This window comes from Anolis carolinensis, chromosome 1, assembly GCF_035594765.1.
Source record: "Anolis carolinensis isolate JA03-04 chromosome 1, rAnoCar3.1.pri, whole genome shotgun sequence".
Lineage (NCBI taxonomy): Eukaryota > Metazoa > Chordata > Lepidosauria > Squamata > Dactyloidae > Anolis > Anolis carolinensis.
In genome coordinates this window covers 8,585,673-8,603,129 of record NC_085841.1, presented here as the reverse complement: position 1 = coordinate 8,603,129, position 17,457 = coordinate 8,585,673, and the positions used below count along the sequence as shown (strand labels likewise).

The window sequence follows — 17,457 nt, the reverse complement described above, 5'->3', positions numbered from 1 at the left end:
TGCTTTCACACATCTTTTGCATACTTTTTACTCCAAATTCATGCTTATTTTGGCTACTAGGAAAAGTTTGGGATTGATTTCATAAAAGAGATCCAAAGGGCTATCTAGTTCCATCCTCTGGCATGAGGGAACATACTATCAATTTCTTTTTTGAACCCATTTATTTCACTTTCTCGCAAACTATTCTAGCCACAAAATTCTCTTCCAGCAGATGGAATGGGAAATAAGGGAAAGCACTATAAAAGAATATTAGATAAAGGAAGACAGTATTATATATGGTTTATATGTCGATTATGACCCTGGAGACCAAGGTTTGAACCTCCAATCAGCCTGGAAAACCAAGTGGATGAGCATGGGCAACTTACACACTCTGCCACAAAAAAAATTCAGTGACGGGTTGGTTTGTCACCAAGAGTAACAAACCAGTTGAAGGCACACAACAGCAACAATATATAAAATGCTCAGAAATGAAGTCAAATTCTGAAATAACTGAGGTCACAATGTTGAGGATGTTCTTCCCAAATCAGGATATTACCATAGTAGCAGTAGTTATGAGCACTTAGTGAACCACAGAAACGCAACCTAACAAGCACACACACCACAATATTCAGAAATAAGAATGAAGAAACCACAAGTCTGAGATGATCAAATAGGTCCCATCAACTAGAAAGTCATGATTCAGACAGCTGCAAAATGCTCTCCAGGTTCCTACTGTTGTGTTAATAAAGTCAAGATCCCTTTGCTCTATAGGTTTTAGCGACTCTATAGGTTTTAGGTAACAATGGGGAAAATTCAGTGATGAAATCTAAAAATGGGGTAAGTACACCTGCAATTCAATGATGAGATCTGAAACTGGGGTAAGCAAGCACACCTGCACTTTAAGAATGGTAAAGAAGCTTGAAGTTCTCTTAATCTTTCTGTTCCTCCATTATGCTTCCTGTCTTTTGCCCTTGTTAAAGTCTCCTCTATTTTCCTTTCCACCATTTACCCAGCTCTTAAAAGACTCCTTATTCTCTTCTTGCTTGGCAGAGTTCCCTTTTCAGCTCTTTCTTCACTCCTTCTCAGAATCTCTGCGTACATCCTTCTGTTTTTCACAGGCTTTTCTCAATAGGTTTGTCTTAAGAGGATCTAATTCACCATCTCTACACCATCACATGCATCTCGTTTCTAATGGGCAGTAAAACTTGTTTTGTAGTGTGACTTCCATATTTCTAAATTTTCTGTTCTCTTCTACCCCTCTTTTTTCATGCCTTGGTAAATCTTAAGTGACTCTTGTCACAAAAACTGTGGTGATACAAATAATGTTGTTGTTGTTGTTGTTGATGATGATGATGATTTATTACCTGCCTCTCTCTATAGCTCAAGATGGGGTACAACATTGTTAAAACAAGAGATAAAACACATTCAATACAGAGTCCAAATATAAGTTAGAATCCATTGAGGAAAAATAGTTCAATATTCAAAAGTTAAAATTAACTGCAGAAACCTGCCGGAAGAGACGGGTCTTCACTTGTATCTTTAAATTCTGACAGTATGGCATACCTACTTTCATTTCAGTTGAAGAAAGAACTTGTTATTTCTAAAGCACAAGAGTTGGAACCCATTCAACATATTGCTGAGTTTTCTGCTTATCAATTTGTATTGCCACCTTTACATTGTGCTGTATTTTCTTTCTCTGTTAGTTGGCTACAATGAAGCTGTATTTTACAGTTGTCTTGACTCTCTGCATAACTCTCCTCATCACTCCAGGTAGGTTAAATTTAAACTTCAGGGTTGGAAATAACATAAGAATTTAGTGATGTTGTGAACATATATCCTAGACAGGCATGTTGTTGATTGGATTAAGAAGGGTTTTATCTCAGTTTGACATTGTTCTCAAAGATGCTTTTCAAGGTTAACCTGAACCAGCATTGAAATTCTTGCTGTTTTTTTTCTGCTCCAAGTGAAACAGGTAATCCTTGATGTTGTTGATTTCTAAATATGGTGACCATAATGTGGGAAATCCTCAATTTTTGGGGCTCCAGAAACAGGGCCAGAGGCTTATGAGAATATCTGCTCTCCATTACAGCTGTTGGCATGGTTTGCAGATGAAGGGTAGTAAAAGTTTTGGAAATGGAAGTGTATTGCATGACTTGTCCAAAGTATGTTTACCTTATTTTTGTCATTGTGGCTTCTAGTGAGGGTTCAAGCTTGACCTATTAATTGATCTTTATGATGCACCATGGTATCATAGCTACCTGAAATAATATTTCTACATTTTCTTCATGGGATAATTTTTTTACAAATTTTTATTTTTTAAAACACAAAAAATACATACCGTAGACATACAAAACATTTACAATTCCCACCACCAACACAAGGATTGTTTTCTTTTTACATATTCGTTTCTTTGTGAGACAATCTGTATATCTTTATCTTTATCCATTTCCATCCTATATACTATATAACATTTGGATCTTATTTCTTATGGCTTGATCTCCAGATTGATTCATGATATAGTTCTTTACCCTTGTCCATTTTTCTTCCATTTCTCTTGTTCTATTTTCATTAGTTTTTACAACATTTAGTTTCACATTCATAATTTCAAATTCCATTTGCTCCACCATATATTGGTACCATTTACTTACTGACCATTTGGATTTATCTTTCCACCCTAATACTATTACTGCTTGTGCACATTCAATTATTGCTTCTTTTATTTCCCTTTTATTTCCCATTTCCTCTCTTTTCCCTAATACCGCTATTTCCTAGTATTTGATTTGACTTTATTTATTTATTTATTTACAGCATTTATATTCTACCCTTCTCACCCCGAAGGGGACTCAGGGCAGATCACATTACACATATAGGCAAACATTTAATGCCTTTTAACATAGGACAAAGACAAACAACATAGCTCCGAGCGGGCCTCGAACTCATGACCTCCTGGTCAGAGTGATTCATTGCAGTTAATTGCAGCTGGTTTGCTCTCCCCGTCTGCGCCACAGCCCCGGACTTGTTTTGTATAGTCTGCCAAAAATATTGTACATATTCACATTCCCATATCATGTGCATAAACCGCCCTTTCTGATGACATCCATGCCAGCACTGACTACTCCCATTGATGGGATAAATTGACTACTTTTTCTTTACTTCTGCAGGGTTCACAAAAAAGCCAAAAATAAAGAATGCCTCTGATTGTGTAGATGCAGGTGGTACCTGCGAAGAAAAGAAGTGTACCACAAAAAAGCTTGGCAAGTGTGACAAGAAATTACTTTGTTGCGAAGGGTAAGCACCGTTTAAGAAAACTCTACTTATATCTTTTAACATCTCAACTGCTCAGCCCAAACCCCCATACTGCAAGGCAACTGATAAATCAGAAACAGACTGTTAGTGTCTTATGAGTATCTAAGTTGCATTGTAGAAGCAGTGGGATATTTTTGTCTGATATTGAATGTTAATATTCTCCATTTTGTATTTCTTGTAGTTTGTTTTCAAGTCATTTTTGAGTTACAGTGTTTTCATGACAGAATTCTGGGTCTGTAATTCTCTCAAAGCCATTCAGTGGTTTTCATAGTCAAGTGGAGATTCAAACCCTGATTTCCAGAGTTTTAGTCCAGGGGTAATTCTGCTTAGGTTCAAGATCAGACAGGATCTGATGCATTTTAGGGTATTTAGGCCGTAATGAGGGGAGTGGGTGGAGTTTGTATGTCTTCAGGTTTACTGTTGGGGTTACTTATGATTTTCTTAGGCAAGGAATACTCAGAGGTGGTTTTGCGTTATCTTCCTCTGAAATAAATCTTACACCCCCTGGTATTCATTGGTATCAATTATCCAACAACTAAACAGTGCAGGGTTTTAAGGAGAAATTCTAACTGAACAGCCTATGTTTATTAAGCTAATCCATGTCTCTGTTTTTCAGAGTTGATTATTCCTAAAACAAGCAGCAGGAACCGATGAAACCCAACCCATTGTTCATTCAACCACTGCATATTGTTGCAACTGCAAGTGCAGCGAGTCTACCTGTGGCCACAGAACATAAGTTTTACATGCACAGCATTTAAGATTTAACACAATGGTTCTTTCTGCAAAGTGATTTTCTGCTTTTATGCTCCACCCCCTTCCAAAAATAAAGTGAATGGAAGTGCATTTATGGTTCTCAAAAATGTTTTCTTCATGTTAAACAGAACTGAGAGATCTCACAACCTATTTAAGAGAGGCAGTGCCATCCTTCTTCTCGAGGCTGCCTGAGCCTGGGAAGGAGGGAATATTGTGTAAATAGGAAAGGAGATCACGGAAGGTCATCTCAGGAGTCTGCTTCCACAGGCCCCATACCTCCAAACATCCAGATCTTGAGGGAAGGTCCAGATCTTTACAGGTGTTTTTGTAAAAACCTGATTAAACCGAGTAAATTCAGTTTACTGAAGTTTGAAATGGATTAGCCTGAAATGTCATCTGGATGCCTCAGGCTAATCCTTATTTAGCTCGGGTTTTTAGGGCTGTGTAGAAGGGCCCTGGCCAAGAAACATCACAAAGTAGTCAATATGGCACAAGGTATTAATGAAGATCAACACATAAGCCATCTGAAATTCCATTCTGGGAGAAAGGCAGGGTATGTCAGGGTATTGTGTATTGTGAAATGTTAAAATCAATCTGGGTTATTAGAAATGCCTTATGTGTTAGTTTTTCGGCAAGGCATTTCAGCAGTTATGGAGTTAATGAGAGTCTGCTATGATTGCCGTATCACAGGACCAATGGGGTCAAGTTTGTTTTGACCGGGACTTTCTTTCTTGTCCTGTGGAATGCAGAGGAGGTTTCCTGAGCAGTGTGTGTGTGTGCATGAATTCGCTTCGGCAAGAGCACTCATGGAGGAAGGACTGATTTACTCTATTTGTATATAGTCATGTAAATAAAGATATATTGCCGTTGGATTTCCAACCGAACCCTCGTCTGCTGGAGTGTGTTTGTCCAGTGCTGTTTTTCCACATGGGGAGACAGTCTGGAGAAGGAGGTGAAGACCGGGATGGTGAATTTTTGGATTACACTCTGCTACCCATCATCCCCTGACAGGGTATACATCCAATAAATAAATAAGTAAGTAAGGTAGGAGAGGTTGAAGCCATTTGGTTTTGCCTAAGCTTTCTGGGAAGGGGAGGCTTCAACCCGTTCCTCCAATCTCCTTCTTGATATGTTCGTCAAGTAAAAATTATTTTTGCCATTGAGGTGCATTTTCGCTTCAGAATCAATGCAATTTGACACCACTTTAAGTTCCAGGGCTCAATATTATGATATGATGGGAATCGTTGGATGATCTTTAGCACCTGAGAGGGTGTCTTGTAATGAATATATGATGTGTGGTTTGAATGAAATTGTATGAGAGGTGTATGGGGTTGGGGCAAATAGAGGCTAAAGATGCCATCCCAAGAAATGAAATCTGGAAAACTGCCAAAGTCTGATAAAGGAAAGCTGCTGACACTGACGACTAGAGGCAAATGGCTAACAATTGGTAGAAAACAACTTGTTTACATTACCAGAGATAACAGCGCTTTTAAGATAAGGAAGACATAGTGGTTCCTTATGTTAAAAAAAGAAAACCAACTTCAGTTCAGAAGGAAAACAAACATCTGTCTGGAACTGATGGAATGAGCATGTTTTAGCTGGAAAACAACTTGTCAGTCATTTACAACATCAATAAGAAATTCGCTATATAAGAGACCTTTTTTATTTTCCAAAAGCATGTCAGACAGTAAGGGTCTGGTTCACCCGCCATGTTCTCCAAGGGATGGAGAGAGATGGTCTATTTGTAGGATGGCAGATTTGCGTGGAAGCAATCTGGCCTACATTCTGCACCATACACAAGCAGCCTAGCTAGTGCAGAGAAGCACACATACAAATGAATAAAATATTATTACATATAATATTAATAATAAATCTACCTATTTTCCCTCAGATCCTTCTGTTATCAGCTTAGTGTGTGTTGTTGTGTGTGCCTACTTATTCTCCCCCAAATATAAAATATAACAAAAATCCATTTGTTCATGTTTGTTCTACTCTGTCTTGTTCTGTCTTTTTCCTGTTTCTGCATTGTGTGTGCTTTTGCACAAGTAGTGCACAAAAAAAATCACACACACACAAATTGCTCCATAAGGAATCCAAACTGATATTTGAGTCAATAATAACATTGGGTGCATTTGGGCTGCAAAATTAAGGTAGTGTGGTACTAGTAACAACCATGGCCCATTGAGCTAAAACAGCTAAAGAAGTTTCAAACTATATTCATATTACAATTTTAATATTATATAAATGTAGCCTGATACAGACATCATTTGAAAGGTCTAGGCTACTTGCTGGTTTTTTTTCCCCCCGGTGCACTGTAAAAAAAGAGTAAAAAGAGTAAGAATAGATGGAACTCACTGGGGCCTCTTCCACACAGCTGAATAAAATCCCACATTTTCTGCTTTGAACTGGAATATATGGCAGTGTGAACTCAGATAACCCAGTTCAAAATAGATATTGTGGGATTTTCTGTCTTGATATTCTGAGTTATATGTCTGTGTGGAATGGCCCTGGCTCGTCTTAAGCAAATCACCCTCTCGGATGAAAGAGAAGCCAATTGCAAACTTCTTTTGAATAGATCTTATGTAGACCTTATTGGAATTTGGAATGAACTTGAAGATACATACAACAAGAAGGCTTTTAGCCTAGTTCAGTAGGTTTCCATGGTCTTGATACAGAGAAGGTCATAGAAACTACTACTCTTCTGTAGTAACTGTCATATTTTCCTTCGGTTATTCCCTTGAGATATCTAATCCTCTAGACTGTTCCACTATTTTATGTCCCTGCTCCCCGTGGTTTTATTCATATGTCTTTCTCACCAAGTTTTAATTTAGTGTTCATGTGGCCTGCCCTGGTTTTTATTGCTTTTTCTGAATTTTGGATTGTAATGTATGTTATTATTTATTGTATTGTTAAATTGTGTTATGGTATGTTGTTTTATATTTTGTCATATTGTATGGTTTTGGGCATGGCCCCATGTAAGCTGCCCCGAGTCCCCGTTGGGGAGATGGTGGCGGGGTATAAATAAAGTTTTATTATTATTATTATATTCTTTGAAGAGCAATAGCTTCAGTTCATTCAGTTCGACATTCACAAAGGTCACCACCATTTGGAGTTAACATGAAGACACTTACAACAACAAGGCATTTATCACATACGCAACTATTTCAGTAGTTTTCCATGACCTTGATGCAATGAAGTTTGAAAGAAAAGGAGGAAATGTTTCTGACTTATGAGAAAGTACAAGAACATTGTCTTCTTCTTTTCTACTGCACAAAGTTGTGGCAAGAAAGCACAACTGAGGCAACAAAATATGTGTGGGCCAGTTTTTGCCCTCATCCAGTCCATTACTCATGTCAGAAACCCGTTGAGGGTAAGGACAGCTTCCTTGGCTTTAGCTGGGAAGGAGTAGTAGAGTTGGGTGTCATTTGCATAGCCATCACACTCCAAAGCTCTGGATGATCTCTCCCAGGGGTTTCATGTATATGTTAAACAGAATGGGGGACAAACCAGAACCCTGAGGAACCCCACAGGACGATGGTTATGGGTTTGAATAGGAGTCCCCCTGAATCACCTTTTGGGTACGGCCCTCCAAGAAGTAACAGAATGACCGTAAAACAGTGACTCCCAGTCCCATCCCAGTGAGACCATCCAGGAGTATACCATGGTCAATGGTGTCAAATTCCACCAAGAAATACCAATAGGAACACTCTCTAACTCTCTTTATAGGTCATCCACCAAGGTGACCAGTGCTGTCTCTTTTCCTGAAATGGATCTATCAATGGGTTCATATTACAACACAACTTCCATAATCACAAAGCCTATATACATGATTTCACTTTGCCATTGTTTGAATCATTCATTTATTCACTTACAAGCTTTACCCCCCCCCCCCTCCTCAGTATCACTGTCATTGTTTTATTGAAAATAAGAGAGTTTGCTATTATCCATGGTTTCACATATATATGCAAAGTCTTGACACTTAATTGCTGAAAAGGGATTCCTAGTAAATAAGAAAAACATCTTGATTGGAGTTGTTTGACAGTGGAATGGAGGACTAGTAGGTGATGGAGTATCGGTCATAGGGGTTTGCAAACAGAGGTTGGATATCTCAGGAGGACTTTAGTTATGTACTTCTGTATGGCAGAAAGTTGGACTAGATGGGTCTTATGGTCCTTTCCAATTCTACAGCTCTGTTATTCTGTTTTCCATAATAGCAGTGAAACCACTTAATACAATATCCAAAAAAGTTCACAGTGTGTGGATTCTACAGGATGATAATTTAGATCTTTATCTTGGATTAAAAAAACAAAACAATATTATGCATTTATAACACAGCCAATGAAATGGAGACACAGTGGCATATGGGGAACATGACATTATATTAATTGCTCTATGGTCAACAGAAGTAGGGATCTCTTTGTAATGAAGTGAAGGATCGATAGAGATTGTGAGTATATTTATATGCTTCTTTATCTTTTATCCAAAATGTTTGGGACCAGATGTGTTTTGCAGTTTATAAAAATTGGGAGTCCCTGTACTTGCATATATGTGCATAATGGCATTAAGCTCTATGATGTTATTGCTTTAATGAATGTATATAAATGAACATATACATCCACAATGAGACTTTTGGGAGATGAGATTCAAGTCTAAACACAAAATTAATTGATTTTTCATATACACATAGCCTGAAGGTAGTTTTATGTACCACATTTATCATAATTTTGTACATGAGGAGAAGTTTGTGTACAATGAACCATCAGTTAGTAAAGTTGTCACTGTCTCAGCCATTGATCTGATGTGACCAAATTTGCATTTCGGAATTCTGGATCAGAGATGGTCAAACTGCATTACTGAGTTTTTGGGGCTATCTTATCTAAAACTGATACTGACTCTTCAAATGGCCACATAATGATACAGAACAATTCAGTATGATTTCCATATCTGTATGTCTAATCCACAAGTAAAGAAATTCTATGTTTACAATTTCTCTATTCTTGAAGAACAACTATTTTTCTGCTTGTGGTTGGAGGGGATATTTATGACTTTATGGCTAAAGCATGAGGACCTTGGGTGAACAGATTTAACCATATGTCTCATATTTTATATTGTATTTAATTGTTCTTAATGGATTTTATATATTGTTATGATTTTAACTATGTGTTGGCATCGAATTGTTGCCAAATGTGTAAGCCGCCCCGAGTCCCTTCGGGTGAGAAGGGCAGGATATAAATGTTGGAAATAAATAAATATTTGCTCACAATCTTTTCGTCCACAAGAAATTCCTGGTATACAGCTTCCAGTTATTGGATTGCTCCATATGCAATCCAAAGTGATGTTTCAATTAATAATAACTTTGGGTTCATTTGCACTGTAGAATAATGTAGTTTGATGCTACTTTAACAACCATGGCCACTGGGCCAATGTAAATGGGATGGAAAATTAGGGAAAGAGCTAGAAAATTATCTAATATTACATATGTTTTAAGTGTTCAAACCTCACTTGGCTGTGAAAATCTGCTGGATGACTCTGGGCAGCTTACACACACTCCGCCCCAGAAAATCCTATGATGGGTTAATATTAGAGTTACCAAGAGTTAGAAACTACTTGAAGGCACATAACAGCAACAATGTCCAAAACGCCCAGAACTGAAGTCAAATTATGAAATAACCGAGGCTACAATGTGGAGAATGTTCTTCCCATATCAAGGTACCCTTGATATGGGAACCCTAACCAAGGTACTACAATAGTAGCAGTAGCTATGAGCACTTAATGAACCATAGAAAGCCAGTCTAACACATAAACACCACAATATGCAGAGATCAGAATGAAGAAGTCACAAGTCTAAGTTGAACAAATAGGTCCCATTAATTAGGAAGTCATGATACAATTAGAAAGTCATGCTGCAAAATGTCCTCCAGGTTCCTACTCTTATGTTAGTAAAGTCAAAATATGGAACTTCCCTTCGCCAGATTAGCAACTCCATTGTTTTATAGCCAAGGGAAGAATTCAATTAAGAGATGAGAAACTAGGGTAATTAAATGATGAAGCAATCCTGGGTAACCCTACAGTAAAATAATACCATAGAAAGAGAGGTCTTCCAGGAAAGGGCTCATTTCTAGCTGGGAATTGAAGTAGAAATCCCAGCCTCTCAAAGGTTTTGAATAAAGCACACCTGCACCTGTCTTTTGTCTCCTCTATCTTCCTTTCTACCACTGAACCTGCTCTTAAAAGAATCATTTTTCTCTTCTTCCTTGGCAGAGTTCCCTTTTCAGCTCTTTCTTCATTGTGGTGTGACTTCCGTATTTCACAAATCATGCTATGTTAAAAATGGTGGTGATACAATACACCTCGCCCTATAGATCAAGGTGGGGTACAACATCATTAAAAGAAGAGATAAAACGCATACATAACTGTATTTATTCAAATGTAAGTTAAAATCCATGGATAAAATGAAGTTTACATTTGACTAGGTAGACAGTCCTGAAGACATGGGTCTTCAGTTGCATCTTAAATCCTGACAGCTGATTCAACTGTCAAATCTTTTCCAGCAGGTCATTCCACAGTGTGGCATACTCACTTTAATTTCAATTGAAGGACAACAATGACATTTCTAAAGTACAGGAGCTGAGACCCATTCAACATACTGCTGAATTTGCTGTGCTTACCAATTTGCATTGCCACCTTCATATTATGTCCTATTTTCTTTCTCTGTTAGTGAAATTGAGTTTACCAGTACTTGGCTACCATGAAGATATATTATACAGTTGTCTTGATTCTCTTCATAACTCTCATCATTGCTCCAGGTAGGGTTAGTTTAAACTTTAGGGGGAGAAATATAATTGGAGCTCTGTAGTGCTGTGAACATATATCCTAGTTCAGTGTGCATGTTGATCGGTTAGATTGAGAAGGGTAATAAGAAACTTCATTTAAATTGGACATGGCATTTGGTTCTCAAAAATGCTTTTCAAGGTTGACTTGAACCACCATCCACATTCTTGCTGTTTTTTCCTCTATCTACAGTAGAAAAGGTAATCCTTGATGAGTGGTCCCCAGTCTAATTCAATGGTTCCCAACCTTTTTTTGACCACTTTCACCGGGGACCACTCTTCAACATCAGTACCAAAAGCATTTTGGTCAACTTTAGATTTGGTTTGGTTATTTGGAGTGCTGATTCAGAAAATTGCATTGGCTAGACCACATCAGCTCTAGTTTCTGATATAGAACATATACCATCCTGGAGTCATCATCTCCTCACCCACAGAAAACCATATTTAATAATGTAGAACTGATGTGGTCTATGTAATGCATTTTTCTGAATCAGCACCACAAATAACTTCAGGAACAGGCCCTGGGGCCAATTTTTCCTGCATGTCTCATGGACCTTATTTTAGGTCTCGTGGCCCACAGGTAGGGAACCAGTGATCTAGTTGAATATTCTCAAAGGTCCAGAAAATTTGTAATTAATGTGAGGACACCTACAGAAACAATTAGCACTTATAAGGGCAATTAGCACTTATACAACTAGTTAAGTAGGTTTCCTTGGTCTTGATGCAATGGAAAAGAAGAAATGTTATTGATTTATTAGAAGGTATAATAACTTTGAAGAGCAGTAGCTTCAATTCATTCACACAAATATCAAAAATACTGAGCTTCTATGATGCAGTTGTGAGCGCAAAGAAGGTCTGCTCTGCTAATCTCTGCAAAGCAACTGAGCACACATATATAGTCCAAGGCTGACACAGTAATCAATCAACCAAGCAAGGATGAGACAAGAGGGTAAGCTGTAAGTCAGTCCCAATATTCCAAAGCCAAGTTATCTCACCAACACAGTTTCAAGGAATGCTCCATGATCCAAGTACAGTCAGTCTTTCCAGAGGGTTGTTGTATGTTTTCCGGGCTGTATGGCCATGTTCCAGAAGTATTCTCTCCGGACGTTTCGCCCACATCTATGGCAAGCATCCTCTCAGGATGCCTGCCATAGATGTGGGCAAAACGTCCGGAGAGAATACTTCTAGAACATGGCCATACGGCCCAGAAAACATACAACAACCCTGTGATCCCGGCCATGAAAGCCTTCTACAACACGTCTTTCCAGAGTTAAAGGCACAAGATGCTTAAGGCTGCAGCTAAAAAAAACCTGATATAGCTGGGTATTCCATATTTCAGGTATTTATGCAGATCTCTCAAGTGCTTCCACATGCTGGCTCTCTTCTCAGCCAAACGACTAGGTTTCTGTACTTGAATATCAAGTATCCTAGGCATAAGAGTAGTCCAGAGTTTTTCCTATTAATTTCAATGCCAAGCAATCTCACCAAAACAGAAAGTGTTTACCAAAACATAGTCCACTCACCCAAGTCCAATCAAAAGTTCACCAGCAGATGTTCCAGCTGTAGCAATTGCACCAACATTGCTCCCAGCCACTAACTGATCCAGCAACTTATGCCATTTGCCCAAGTGCCATTTTCCCAAGTGCTTTCACCTGTTGGTCCTCCTCTAAGTCAACCAACTATATCTCCTCAGTTGAATGGCATCAGTCCTTAATTGCAGTCTAGCTAGAATACTTAGTTCCTGGACTGCTTCCTGAAGCTCCTGATCTTGCCCTGATTCCGTATCCCTATTTTCTTGAGGCTGCTGCTCCTGCTCTACAAAGGTAGGTTCTTCAGTGTCAGGCTGCTTATGCTGAAGCTCTATGTTTGCCCTTAACTCATCTTTGTCTTCATCAGAATCCCTGACACATGGGTCCTGGGTCCAACGCCTCAGAACAGTCTTCTGGCTGATCTGATGAAACAGGAAGGAGGAGCTTCATACTAGGAAACCACATGGCAGAACTTGCTGAAGAGCACAGCAAGAGGGAGCTTGGTGCAGGCACCTGATCAGTGCTGCAACCAAAAGAGACCCATATGAAACTTCAACCCCAGATGCCAACCGTCCCCAACTTGTGACAAAGCAATATAGAACTATGAAATACAAGAGGGTGTGAGGGAGGAGAGAACTCGAAGGCAACTAAGCATGGAGTAACAGCAGTGCCTGCTTATATACACAGCCGGTGGACCAGAGGGAAGAAGTCTTCCCTGAGGTCCACCCGCCCTGGCCCATCAGAGCAAACCAAGAGGTTTACAATGGACTGTGGAATTTATAGCTACCTGACATACTATTTCTGCATTTTCTTGATGGGAGGAATTGACTACTATTTATTTACTTCTGCAGGGTGCACAAAAAACCCAAGGATAAAGAGTACTGTGCAGTGCAGACATCAAGGTGGTACATGTGGAAAAAAGTGCACCATGGCAAAAAAGATTGGCAAGTGTGACAAAAAATTCCAATGTTGCAAAGGGTAAGTACAGTATAAAGAAACTTTACTTACATTGTTCCCTCACTTATTGCTGGAGTTAGGTTCCAGGACCACCCGCAATAAGTGAAAATCCGCGAAGTAGGGATGCTATATTTATTTTAATATTTATACATTATTTTCGTAGTTATACACTATTTTAAGTATTTATCAACCAATCATGTGTTGATATATCTCCTCCTTCTCCTCCTGTTGCCGCTTGGGCTCCTTTTCTCTCCCTTTGGCTTCTGCTTCCTCCCTTCCTTAGGTTGTACATTTTAATTTTTTATGATTTATAATATTCTTTTAAAGTTTATTGAAAAACCACGAAACAGCGAATCCGCGAAAAGTGAACCATAAAGTAGTGAGGGAACACTGTATATCTTTTCATATCCCAAGTCCTGAATCCAAACTCCCATACTGCAAGGCAACCAAATCCTGTTGGTGCCTTATGTGGGAGAAAGTTGTCATATTTTTGTATGATACCAAATATTTTCTTTTTGTTTTTCTTGTAATTTATTTTCAAGTTTCTCACTTCGTGGAGAGAGGGCAGGTTACAAATAAAGTATTATTATCATGATGATGATGATTATTATTATTTCTAAGTTACAGCAATTCTAAGGCACCCTATGACAGAATTCTGGGTCTGTGATTCCCCCAAGTTGTTCAGTGGGTTTCATAGCCAGTGGGGATTCAAATTCTGGTTTCCAGAGTTTTGGCCCAGCTTAGGTTCAATATTAGACAGGACCAGATGCCTTTAGGGTATTTTAGGCCATAATGATCTGGTATGTATGTGTGTGTGGGGGGGGGGCTTGTTTCCCTGTTCACTGCTGCTGCTGCTCAGTTGTTTAGTCGTCTCCGACTCTTCGTGACCTCATGGACCAGTTCACGCCAGAGCTCCCTGTCGGCCGTCACCGCCCCCATTTCCTTCAAGGTCAAGCCAGTTACTTCAAGGATACCATCCATCCATCTTGCCCTTGGTCGGCCTCTCTTCCTTTTTCCTTCCATTTTCCCCAGCAACGTGATCTTTTCCAAGCTTTCCTGTCTCCTCATGATGTGGCCAAAATACTTCAGCTTTGCCTCTAATAGCCTTCCCTTCAGTGAGCAGCCGGGCATTATTTCCTGGAGGATGGACTGGTTGGATCTTCTTGCGGTCCAAGGCACTCTCAGGATTTTCCTCCAGCACCAGAGTTCAAAAGCATCTATCTTCCTTCGCTCAGCCTTCCTTATGGTCCAGCTCTCGCATCCATAGGTTACTATGCGGAATACCATTGCTTTCACTATGTGGACCTTCGTGGCCAGTGTGATGTCTCTGCTCTTCACTCTTTTGTCAAGGTTGGCCATTGCTCTCCTCCCAAGAAGTAAACGTCTTCTGATTTCCTGGCTGCAGTCTGCATCTGCAGTGATCTTCACGCCTAGAAATATAAAGTCTGTCACTGCCTCCACGTTTTCTCCTTCTATTTGCCAGTTATCAATAGGTGTGGTTGCCATAATCTTGGCTTTCTTGATGTTTAACTGCAACCCAACTTTTGCACTTTCTTCTTTCACCTTGGTGATAAGGCTCCTCAGCTCTTCCACACTTTCGGCCATCAGAGTGGTATCATCTGCATACCTAAGGTTGTTAATGTTTCTTCCAGAAATTTTAACTCTGGCCTTGAATTCCTCAAGCCCTGCATGTCGCATGATGTGTTATGCGTACCCTGTTGACATATGGCGATAATATGAATTTCTTAGTGTGTTCTTAGGTAAGGAGTACTAGGAACTCCTAGTATTCATTGGCATATGTTATCCAACAACTAAACAGTGCTGAACCCACTCAATGAACAAGGCTGTATGGGAGCTGGCGTTTTTAGGATTTTTAGGAGAAATTCTAAAGCCTGTGCTTATTAAGCTCATCCTTGCCTCTGTTTGTGTTTCAGAACTGAGTGGAAAGACTAAAAAAAGCAGCAGGAACCGATGAGATCCTCATTGTTGCAACTGTTTCTACCTCTTCACCTTCCAAAGATGGAGAAGGAGAAGGTTCAAGGTCACAGTATTTGGATGTGAAGATTTCCTAATCCTTTTATTCTTACTGTTTGGATGTAGTTCTGCATAGAGGTGTAGACATATTATATGCAATACAAATGCAGTGGATTTACCTGTGAACACAGAATGTAGACCAAAGGTTTATGTGCACAACATTCAACACACTTTGAAATGATTTCCTGCTTTTATGCTTTAGCCCCCCCCCCCTACCAAAATAAAGTGATTGGGAATGCAGTTATGGTTCTTGGAAATGTTTTCTTTATGTTAAACAGAACTGAGTTCTTGCAACCTATTTAAGAAATCAATAGTTTTACTTAGCGATCTCCAGGATCAGCATTTTTTTCTCTTTTTTTCAGGACAAACTTAGTGATGGAAACGACAGATACATGCATGTAGCTTTAGGCCCATATTGGGTTCATTATGTTGGCAACAGAGGTGGTGGGAAAACCAGTGAAAAGACTGCAAATGGCCATAGCAGAAGCCTAGGAACCACATTAGCCCTCCAAAATACTGCAGGGATCACACTTTCAGAGTTCTCTGGATGGAGGGGAACATACTGCCATGTCACAGCATATTAACTTCCCATTTTCGAAAAAGATATCTACTTGACGTAAAATGGCCAGAGAGCAGGAAGGTGGTGAAATGCCTTCCATGCTCTGTAGGAGACATTTCTAAGACCCCATATTTTAACCCAAAGGTTAGAAATATTATTGGCAAGCCATATGTGACCCACAGACCACAACTTGCCCATCTTTGCTGATTAGGAAGGAGGTCTTAGTGAAATAGCTAACATGGAGCAGATTAAAACTCAGTTGCTATTAATATAGAAGCTTGTTCATCAAGACACAGTAGCAACTCACAAAAAGGAAACATAAATTTACTCTTGCACAGCAGAGTTCAAAACAGCAAAATAAGCTGGTGGCATTACATCAAAATAACAGCCCTTCAGAGTAACAGAACTCACATAGTCTTTGTATGCAATCATACCAACACAGATGGCATAACTTCTCCAACTTCCATCCCGAGCGAGGGAGAGCATCATGTATCCCAAAAGACACCCAGTTATACCTCACCGAGAGTGTCCCAAACATAGTCCTTAGTGAGCACATCTATTGAACCTGTGTGTAATAACCACCAGAATTAGTCCGTTTCCTCTTAACACAACTGGTGCTGACAAAGTAGTAATCCCACACAAAATTTACTGCCAGTTTTACAGAAACTTTAACAAACTGGGACAAATGTGGCCAAGAAACATCACATAGTCAATATGATGTGAGGTATTAATGAAGAGGAACACATAAGCCATCTTGAATCCTATTCTAAGAGACAGGTGGGGTATAAATTCAATGAATAAGTAAGAAAATAAGGTAGGAGAAGCTGCAGCCATTTGGTTTTGCCTAAGCTTTCTGGAAAGGGAAGGATTTAACCCCTTCCTCCATTCTCTTTCCCGATAAATTTGTCAAATAAAAAATGCCTTTGCAAATGAGGTGTCTCCATAGAATTTGACACCACTTTCACTGCCAAGGCTCAATATTATGGAATTTTGGGAGTTGTTGGATAATCTGGAAACAGTCCGGAATCCACGCTACACCCCTGTTGGATGATCTTTTTGCTTTCTTTACCAAGAAATGATGCAAATCTTATGATGGCATTTCACGTGGTATCAGACTGGATTAATTCTACAGTGTGCTGGCATTCAGTTTGAGGCAACTGAAGTAAGCAGAGGACAAAAGCAGAAAGGTGGAGGAAGAGAAAGAATCCAGGACCTTTTGGACTCTAGCCTGGTATTTCCAACTCTGGCAGTCCTGGCTGTCTAGAATTTCAAGCAGGATTTTTTTCTAGAACCACTTGGAGATTCTGTCAAGATTTAGATAGATGGATGTGTAAAGGTAAAAATCCATTCTGCTAATCATGTAGTGTCCAAAACCAGGCATGAAAGGGTTAAGACAGAGGAATGGACATGACATGCCTAGACTCAGAGGAAATGCATAAATGTAACTGTCGCACCTCAGGCTAAGTTCACCTTGCTATAGATACCCAGTCAGACACACAGGTAATATTTT

General features: G+C 39.4%; 1 protein-coding gene across 1 annotated transcript; it reads left to right on the top strand.

Moving 5' to 3' along the window:
- Nucleotides 1-481: 481 nt before the first annotated feature.
- Nucleotides 482-4,128, top strand: bd9 (beta-defensin-like protein 9). Its single transcript, XM_062970003.1, has 4 exons — nt 482-816; nt 1,683-1,749; nt 3,141-3,267; nt 3,902-4,128. Exons 1-4 carry the CDS (start codon nt 799-801, stop codon nt 3,915-3,917), a joined length of 228 nt encoding a protein of 75 aa, XP_062826073.1. The 5' UTR covers nt 482-798; the 3' UTR covers nt 3,918-4,128.
- The last annotated feature ends 13,329 nt before the right edge of the window (nt 4,129-17,457 follow it).

What these genes read in the sequence shown, in the direction of transcription:
- bd9 (XM_062970003.1), top strand. An exon ending in AACTCTCCTCATCACTCCAG is followed by an intron (nt 1,750 to 3,140) that starts GTAGGTTAAATT and finishes TTACTTCTGCAG; the next exon opens with GGTTCACAAAAAAGCCAAAA.